This window comes from Octopus bimaculoides, chromosome 12 (assembly GCF_001194135.2).
Source record: "Octopus bimaculoides isolate UCB-OBI-ISO-001 chromosome 12, ASM119413v2, whole genome shotgun sequence".
Taxonomy (NCBI): Eukaryota; Metazoa; Mollusca; class Cephalopoda; order Octopoda; family Octopodidae; genus Octopus; species Octopus bimaculoides.
In genome coordinates this window covers 8,916,375-8,926,690 of record NC_068992.1, presented here as the reverse complement: position 1 = coordinate 8,926,690, position 10,316 = coordinate 8,916,375, and the positions used below count along the sequence as shown (strand labels likewise).

Sequence of the window (10,316 nt, the reverse complement as noted above, 5' to 3'; positions counted from 1 at the left end):
GGTGTGTTTACGTCCCTGTCACTCAGAGTAGCAAGCAGCTAACTGGACCAAACTAAAAATATTATTAATCTCTACTATGTATAAAGTACTCTTTCGTCCAACTGTCAATACTAAACGGATATATATATATATATATTATGTGTGTGTGTGGTATTCCTTTGGTGAAATTGCCTTCTACGTTTTCTGTTATAAGTTCTCACTTACTTGAAGGGTTCCTTATTTGTCGATTCATATCTTTACTTTTGAATTCAGGCAATAGATGATGTCAGTAGGAGTTTGATAAAAGCTGGTGACCGGTTGTATGAGTTAAAAGCTTTGCAAGAAGCTGCCAAGGTTAACGAGGTGAGTTATTTCTCTTTAATGAATATGAACATGTGTGAGAGAGAGATAGAGAGAGAGAGAATACATATTTACATATATATATGATACTGGAGAAGTCTCCTGTTGCTGTGTGAATTTGTTATTGGGAATCATGCAAATGTGTATGTGTGTGTTTATGTTTAGAAGTTTGAATGAGATAAAGAGCACTCAGTACATGTAATACACAAATACATACGTTGGCTCTGATTCGTTGCAATAAATCCTAATTATGTTCTGCAAACTCAATATGTACAATGGACAATATTCACATTTACTTAGATGAATTCTCCATTAGCAATGTTCCTAGTCAAGTTCTGTTTTCGTCGTAATGAAATGGACAGCTATTTCTAGCATGTCATATTACACATTTTACATCAGTCATGGGTTACCTGTGGCCCACAGTACTTTCTGAATGGCATGCCTAATGGAAAACTGCCTTGAATGTTTTTTAGTTATGCAGCCTGACCATATGATAAGCCAGTGTATCATGTAGCCTGCTTCTCAGCAAAGGTTATCTATGCTTGTTCTACATCTGTTCCCCTACCCTGTTGCCTACTGGTAAGGTGAAGCTCTGCTTCAGCCACAAAACCAGTTTGTGGCCTCTATTTGAATAAATATGCTTATCATTCATCTACTAATATTGTTAGGATTGTTATTTTACTTTCAGTATTTGAAGATGGCTCGAAGACTTGACTCTTACGGTGAAATTGTGTTCCCCCATTGTGCCTGTGATTCTCGTAAGGAAGGTCATGTGATGGCCAGCATTGGAATCCGTGCCTTTCGATTACAAGCATGCAAAGAAGATGGTTCCATTGAAGTAAATGATTTTCTTTTCTAATTGTTTGATTGTTTGTTTGTTTTTGTTTGTTTTTTTTTTCATTTAGTTGCTTAATTGCTATATTTTTATTTAGAATTATTATTTACTAAGTTTAAGCAAAGTTTTGTCAAAGAACAGTGAATTGCCGGAAGAACTGGAACATCAGATTATTTATGTGCAGACACAACATTTTAGCTGAATGATCTCCAGTCTGCCAACACACCTGTCCATACATCAGAAAAGCTACAACAATCACTGATTCCCTGTAACATTGGCAAAATCACACAAAACTTCAGCTGTGCGTTCCACAAGCAGACTTTATAGTACCTTCCATGCTGGTGAAATGAGTGGGTTACCGAGGTGATTACTTATGTGGTTGCCTTCATAATGTCCTTAATACTTTGTTAACCACCTCTCGGTATCTGGTGTTTCAATGAACTACAAGACATCATACCCCCAAAAACTCAAAAGCTTTTTCATACTGCTGATTGTTCAAGTGATTGAAGAGAAGATTTTGTTTAACCCATTAGCATCCACACCAGGCCCAAATATTCCGTTTTATGTTCAAACTGACTTGATCCAGCCTCTTAAACCTACCCTGCAATGTCACTCTAAAAATGAGTGATGGCATCCTCGAAATCTCAAAGATACAAAATAATGCATGATTAATTCAAAACAATTTGAATGAATAATCTGAATGATGAAGGATTAATCATTTGAGCAAATATTTGTTTCTGTAAACTCCTTTCAATAGAGATTTAAACAAATTTATTCTGAGAACAGTTAATTTCTTGGTTTTCTCTACATCATCATCATCATCATCGTTTAACGTCCGCTTTCCATGCTAGCATGGGTTGGACGATTTGACTGAGGACTGGTGAAACCGGATGGCAACACCAGGCTCCAGTCTGATTTGGCAGAGTTTCTACAGCTGGATGCCCTTCCTAACGCCAACCACTCAGAGAGTGTAGTGGGTGCTTTTACGTGTCACCCGCACGAAAACGGCCACGCTCGAAATGGTGTCTTTTATGTGCCACCCGCACAAGCCAGTCCAGGGGCACTGGCAACGATAGAAACATTGTTATTTAGTTGTCTGCAAATGTTTTTCTTCTTTTTCATCCAATTTTATATTCTAATTTTCATCGTTTTAATTTCAATATTCATATCTGTTTTATTCTTTTTCTTCTTCTTTTTTTTTCTATCCAGCCTCAAGTTGTAGAAATAAAATGGTCTGATATAAAAAACTATGACATAGATGATGAAACCATGTCATTTATATTTGAATATTTCCGGCCAAGCAGGAAGTCTAGACTAGTTCGAATTTATTCAACTTATGTAAGTGATAATTTCTTTTCTCTCTTTTTTATTTTATTTTTTATGAAGTACAGCGATTCCCATTCTTGTAAATGGTTGAGGAGGAGATAAGAATGTCGGCAAAGGAATATACTTTGATATATTACTAGTACTTATTTTTATCAATTATGGTAAAATAATACACAGGACCCCGTCTAGCACTAAGAACCTCTTAAACTCTAGCAATAAAACAATTATTAGCAATAGCACGTTTTCAAACCAATCATGAGTTAGCTCCCTTCTCACCCACCTCTAAAATGGAATACACACGTGCGAAAAAAATGTGCTTAATTAAACTTCGAATCCCGCACCTAAATAATACTCATCCTGCCCTAATTACCCAACAAAACTAACCAATCTACCACAAGCAAACCTCTACCCAGCGAATTTACCAGCACAAGAACCAAAATTTAATGTTAGAATTACCAGTTTGTTTACGTTACCATCAAATGTCTATTAATTATCTTTCGCATCCTAACTGATGCACCTATCTATATATTCGCATTCTGATGAGATTTACTTAGACCAATAAATCGAAACGATGCTTCTCTCATCTCTGCTTCTTCCTCCTTGTTATCTATTTAATTAAAGACATACCAGCGAAAACAGTGAGCTTCCCATTGTTGTTAAATCCGTTTTCTTCTATATATATGGTACTATTCAAGAAGAGTGGTCCCGGTGCACGCACTCGCACATCTGTGCTCGCGAGTCGTGACTAGTCGATCCTACGACTACCTAGCACGAGTAAGCGTCATGCCCAAAACATGTATGAGGGTTTTTTTTCCAAACAAAGTAAATAATTTTTTATAATAAGAGTAAGATGGGGAAGATTCAACGAAGAAAATTATTTGGATCTATTTTGAAACGGGGGCGCCAGTTTTCATTTATGTTTTATGTAGTGTTTTTGGTACGGAAAGACTTTCAAACTTCGTATACTTATCTATTTTGTGTTATAGAACAGAAAAATATTTTTGTATTCGAATTTATTTCATGTAAAAAAATTGTCTTATTTCGATAATTTCTACTAATCACTGACGTCTTTTCAGTTGAAAACAGTTAGCGCTGTAACGGTGTATATCGTATTAATCCCCTTACCCTAACCCTAACTCTAGAATCCGAACTCTAAAATTGTTACACACATAGATACGCACAGCGTAATTTATTATATAAACAATATATGCGTATAAATTACGATTAAACCGGATGAAATATGTCACAGGGAATAACATTTTTATGACGGCCAGCAGTAACTCTTATTCAGCTGATTGGTTGAAATTACAGAAATACGACAACTTTAACATGGAATAACTTGCGAATTCCTTTTTTTTTTGTTAAAAGTGTTTCGTTAAGAAAATACTGGCGCCCCCGTTTTAAAATATATCCTGTTTTGCGCATACATGCTAGATAGTTGTTGTAGGATCAACTAGTCACGTCTAGCTAGCGCGGATGCGTGAGTGTGCGAGTGCTTGCACTGGGACCGCTCTTCTTGAATAGTACCCAAATCAACTGGAGAAAGTTCAGAGAGTGTTACCTTTGTTAGTAAAATAAAAAGGGCCTCTCTCTCAGAGTGAAAAGTAGATTGTGTAATGCTTGTGTATAAATGTTACATGGTAATGAAATGTGAGCTGTGAATGCATAGAACATTCAAATACTAGAAAGAAATGAAGTTAGCATGCTCTGCTGGATGTATGCATATATGATAAATATCAAATGTGGATGGATTCTGTGAAAGCAGATGACCCAGAAAGACATGGGATAAAGTAATGAAGAGGCCTCAGGTTGTTGAACCCTATGGGGACAGAGGCAGGGGACAGAAAACAGGGTTGTTACAGCTGGAAAATCTTTTGCAATAAGCTTATTCCACCAGGACTGACCTGGAAATAAACTGTATTTTAGAAACATGCACGGTGGGGTTTAAGTCAGAAGTGGTATGTCCTGAGACAAAATACCTTGTGTTAATCTGGTTACTTCCCTTTATGTTCTGAGTTCAAATCTCACTGAGGTCTGCTTTATTTTTTTGTAATTGACTATATCTTTGAAGGTGATGCCAATATGATTGCTCTCAGTACAAATATATAGTCATCAATAATGTATGTAACTAATGATATATCGGCATTATATCTAACAAATATATAATATATATATATATTATAATTATTGTGTGTGTGTGTATAACTGGTAATATGTATATCTAATATAGCTGCTAGTAATAGGTATAATTTAAATATTTGCACTTTTTTTAAAGGACCATTCAGCATTTCATACTGTTTCCTCAACTCTTAATTTTGACTGATTTTTCATTTGCAATTTAGAATGTAATATTGTATTACATATTCTCAACTTTTTCTTGTTTTCTTCCTCTCTTTTTTTTTTCTAGTTTGTATATATGTATGATAGCTTTGAAAGGATATTTGAAGAACTTGATTGGCAGAAAGAGGTAAGTAGACAATTCAGATTGCAAAATGTTGTGTGTGATATCTACAAGCAGTCCATTAAGCATCGGTGTTTCTTGTAGCTAAAACAAATGCAATAAGCACTGATGATGTTTCTAATTTCAATCAAGGGGGGGACACACACATACACACACATCAACATGATGATGATGATGATGATCATCATCATCCTTTTAGTGTCCACTTTTCAATGCTGGCACAGGTTGGTTGAGATTTTGTGTGTATATATATATATATATTAGCATGGAAAGCGGACGTTAAACGAAACAAACGAACGATATATGTATATATAGCCAACCTATGTTAAATGATGATGATTATATATCATCATCATCGTTTAACGTCCACTTTCCATGCTAGCATGGGTTGGACGATTTGACTGAGGACTGGTGAAACCGGATGGCAACACCAGGCTCCAATCTAAATTTGGCAGAGTTTCTACAGCTGGATGCCCTTCCTAACGCCAATATATGCAACCTATGTTAAATGTTGATGATATATATATATAAAGAAATAATTAAGAATCAGTAGAATTAGGTACTTAAGTTGAGGTACCAAGTCAGTCTGGTATTATACATGCACCTATAAGTAAGGTGAATAAAAAGTAAATAAGTAACACAGATATTCAGGTATTAGTGCATTATGGCCGTTTCAGGTGGCTCCATTTAATCACTCAATGCAAGCATTACATCAATTTGATATAATGCTTGCATTGTTTGATTAAATGGAGTTGCCTGAAACGGCCATAATGCACTAATACCTGAACATCCTGAAGCCTAATTATAGCACACATTCATACAAGCATAGGATATTTCTGTGGTTGAATTGTGTGTGACTAATGTATAAAAATTCTAGTATACAATACTAACAAAAAGTAATGAAACAAATTCAAGATAACTATAATAGTATGTGCATGTATTAGATGGATACAGTAACTTTTGCATGGTGTATTCCTTATATATTTCTAATGTGTTTACATTTTCACTATTTTATTTTATATTTTTCAGTTACACCTTCATCTTTTAGTTTACACTTCTTCCCTCCCTCCCTCTATCTCTCTCACACACACACATCTGCACATGTTCTACTTCATGTTATTACCACTCCACTCTAGAATTGGTATTTATTATTATTATTATTATTATTATTGAGTGAGAGAACAGCGCATGCTATCAAGGTGACACTGGGGTACAATTATATGAAGCCCAATATACCCATTATGACTACCCATCTGATAAGGGTAAACCAAGCACATGCATCACAACCACTTGTGCATGACATGGTTATCTTATATCAAGATAAACAGCGCATGCGTCAAGGCATTTATTATTATTATTATTATTATTATTATTATTGGGTAACTAGCTAGTAGAAATGTTAACATGACCGGCAAAATGCTTAGTGGCATTCTGTCTGTCCTTATGTTCTGAGTTCAAATTCTGCCGAGGTCAACTTTGCCTTTCATTCTTTTCAAGGTCAATAAAATAAGTTACCAGTTGATGTAATCAACTTACCCACTACCCCAGAATTGCTGGCCTTGTGTTAGAATTTGAAACCATTATTATTATTATTATTATTAGTAGTAGTAGTAGTAGTAGTAGTAGTAGTAGTAAGATAAAGAAGAGAATGTCCATGTACTTCTCATTTCCTCTTAGACAGGATTTAATATTATGTTATATCATTGTAGCCTAATGTTCTGTTGTTTCAGAATATTATTAGATCAAAAACTGGTTAGGACTTTACTTAAACTGACTATAAGAACACAGGAAACCCAACATAATGAAGGAGCATAAATGTAGTCACATAACTCACTAGAAATAGCAGTTGCATTTCCTTCACATCTCACACAACTGTTTTATAAAAAGGGGAATTTTAGCTAATATAGTCCTAGATATTAAAAAAGGACAGGATGGTCACAGTGGCAATAGTTTTGATCGTAGATTTGATCAACCACTGTTGACTGAAGTTTCAGAATTTTGTTTTTCTCATTTATTGGTTTGATCTGAAGGAAGAGGCTGTGCTCTTGACATTTGTAAGGCCTGCCAACATCAGTGAGTTTTGACATGGAATTTCAACCATGTTTCATGGTCTGCTACCACAACAGCTCCTTTATAGGATCCAGTTAGCTCAAGACATCATCAGGAGGAACCACGTCCGATTTCGGCCCCTACTCCTCTACCATTTTGACGTGGCGGGGCCCCTCCTTTCAGAGGTGTCTTCAGCTCTGGTGTTGGGTGCATATCTTCTTTCTTCTATTCCCTGGCCTCTTCGATGCAGCATCAACGAGTGTCAGCGTCCAGCATTCCTCTTAAACATTCCTCTTAAACAGTTACAAGTTGATTTGCGCAGGAAGACATACGAGCTGGGAGGGCTTTCAGTGGGATGACACTATGGTGAGGAAAGACTGGCTGTAGCAATTAGTACATGGGGACTTGGTGATGGTGGTGTTGCTGCTGCACTATGCAGAGTACAGAATTTTCTGTGGATTTGGCCCTCAGCTGCTATGTTCTAATGGAGGGAAAGATTTAACATGGTTTAGCAGGGAGGTTATTTGCAATTATCTAGAGATGTGTACTGTCTTTGTCTTTTTAGTAATTTGTGATTGACAGACTTCTTTAATCCCTGCAAACACTGGAACACAATAAAAGAGAAGTTGAGAAAAAAAGTTATATACATTTTTTTTTTTATTTCTAACCTATGTCCCTTTGTATTTTAATTCAGCCCTTTAAATGTGGCTTGGAAATGAACCAGACTTCTGCTGAAAGGTGAGCATCATGTATAACTTTGGTTTATGTGACCTTTCCTCCACTTTCATTTCACAGACTAACCTCTCATGAAAGCTGCAATTTTTCTACGACCAGCTATCATTGTTACTAATAAGATTATTGGAATCGGGACACTAGCTTACACCGACTTATTCCTTCATGGCTATTTTTAACACAGTTTTCTTTGCTTTTGCTTACAGACCATTCTTCTGTATATGTTGCCCTCAAAGACTCCTTTTTGCAACAGTGTTGTTACTTTTGCAGTAAGCTCTTTTAACTGTCTGTTACACTTCCACCATGTAAACTTCATTCAATACCAAATTGGAATTCTGAGTGGCATTGTAGTAAGGGGTTTTCATACACAGTCACAAGATCACGGTTTTGATTCCTAGACCAGGTGGTACATTGTATTCTTGAGCAAATTACTTCGTTTCACATTGTTCCAGTTTACTCAGCTGGGAACGAGTAGCCCATTCAGGGTCACTTAGATGCCATGGAAACCAGATAACCAATCCTAAGAGTCCTGGGACTCAAGACAGTAATCTGCAGGGGTTGATGAAATGAATGTATTGGAATATTGAATATTTGCATCTCAGAAGCAAAGTTATAAAAGCAAAAAGATATTAAAAAAATTTTTTTTTATTTCCTATGTAAATAATCAGTTCCATCTCCCATGTCAGAATGTGTGTGTGTGTGTGTGTTTGTTTATACTCTTGAATTGTATAAATTTAAAGAACTGCTTTGATGATAACCTGGTTGACTGTCTCTGAGACACTACCAGGGTTTCTTTTCATTATATTTTGTAAGCTGTCACCGTTTCTTTTCCACTTCAAAAGAGATATGAAAATGATGAGTGACACGAAGACCTAAAAGCTGGATGGTGATCCTTTCACATAACTGATTGCTGCAATTATTCAGATTATAGAATATAATTACTGTCTACCAGACTAGGCTTAGCTTTTGTCATTTTCACTTCCATTGTTAATGGTGGCTATTCATGTCAGTAGGAGAATGAACCACTATGCAGTTGCTCAGTCGGCTAGAAATAACAGCTAAATCTCCTTCCAGTCACCTTGCCAACATAAACGAATGAAAAGATACATTGGATAGTGTGGTCCATATGTACTAGTAAAAAAGTTTGATGTGTGTCCTTGAAATTTATTCTATTTAAGAATGCAGAACATATATATACACATATGTATATATGTATGTTTGGCATTAGGAAGGGCAGCCTGGTGCAGCTCCTGGCCTTTTTAGCTCCTCTCAAATTGTTCGACCCATGCCAGCATGGAAAATGGATGTAAAATGATGATGTAAGTGTGCAGTTATTGTTGTTTTTCTGTTTGATATTTGTATAACAGAAAAGATAGAAGTGAGAAAAAGAAAATGTCCAGTCCTTAGAATGTCATGCAGGAAAAGAAAGATGGACGATGCTCACATGACCATCTTTCTTTTCCTGCACTCTTTTCTACATCAAATGCCTGGAGGAGGTAGTGCTGCTCTGGGTCAAGAGGATGACTGCTGGAAGACCCTATGTCTGGCAACAGGACTTTGTACCATGCCACACAAGCAAGAGAACCCAGTCATGGCTGTCAGACAATTTCTTTGACCACATCACCCCTAACATCTGGCCACTTAACTCCCCAGACTGCAACCTCCTTGATTATTATGTGTGGAGTGCAGTTGAATGAGAGACCAACAAAGCTCCTTGTAACATGAAAGATGAACTGAAGTCAAGGATTATGGCAGCATTCACCAACTTAAACAAGGTGACTATCCAGAAGATGTCTGGAGGCCATGGTTGAAGCCAATGGCAATTTTATTGAATAAATTTACTCTTCAGTACTTCAAGATATTTTTATGTTTGGTGAATATATCTGTTAAAATGAGATGACAGTGTTCTTTATATTTTTGCATAATTTACACAACAGCATATTCACCACACCCTGTATTGCTGACGTTTTATAGGAATGTTAAGTTGACCTTAAGTATCTGAGTGGCATGTCATTTTACCAATCCTAGAAGAATGAAAGGTAAAGTTGACGTCAGCTGGATCTAAGTTCTGACACTAAAGGAAGCATGCTAAGTATTGCATGTCCAGTGCTCTAGAGAATCTATTGAGTGCACTAGACAAAATATTTTATTGTATTAGACTGCATCTCTCCATGTGTGTTGTATGAGGAATCTGTATGCCCCTGTGATGGGCTAAGTGAATTAGACTCGTTAGTATCAATGAGCATGCATAGAACAGTCTGGGAAGCTTGTCATATTCTCAGTCATAGGGTACAGGTCGTAGGAATTATTGAATAGCGATATCGTTGAGTGCTTGTTGAAGATACACAGTTGGAGAGTAATAAGAGAACATCAGGAACGTTTGATATTATAACAGTTCAGATATAACAGTTATAAGAAGTCAAACATCATATCAATATGTTGTGTTCAAAACCTGCTAAAATCTGACTGAGTCTTTTCCATTTTTTTGTTCGGGTCAGTGAAATAGATACCAGTCAACTACTGGGAGTTGAATGGAATTTAGTGTTGCCCTTCCTCCCATTTATTTAAACAAAA

At 36.3% G+C, this 10,316-nt stretch overlaps 1 protein-coding gene across 2 annotated transcripts in view; it reads left to right on the top strand.

The window, feature by feature from the left end:
- Nucleotides 1-10,316, top strand: part of LOC106876773 (sorting nexin-27) — a 110,959-nt gene that overhangs the window by 95,029 nt on the left and 5,614 nt on the right. Inside the window, exons 9-13 of one of the 2 annotated variants that reach the window (XM_014925461.2) lie at nucleotides 253-342; nucleotides 1,028-1,177; nucleotides 2,384-2,512; nucleotides 4,908-4,967; nucleotides 7,705-7,748. In XM_014925461.2, the coding sequence (XP_014780947.1) occupies nucleotides 253-342; nucleotides 1,028-1,177; nucleotides 2,384-2,512; nucleotides 4,908-4,967; nucleotides 7,705-7,748 (473 nt within the window). The remainder of the gene's footprint in view (nucleotides 1-252; nucleotides 343-1,027; nucleotides 1,178-2,383; nucleotides 2,513-4,907; nucleotides 4,968-7,704; nucleotides 7,749-10,316) is intronic. The other variant, XM_014925462.2, reaches the window with a different exon arrangement.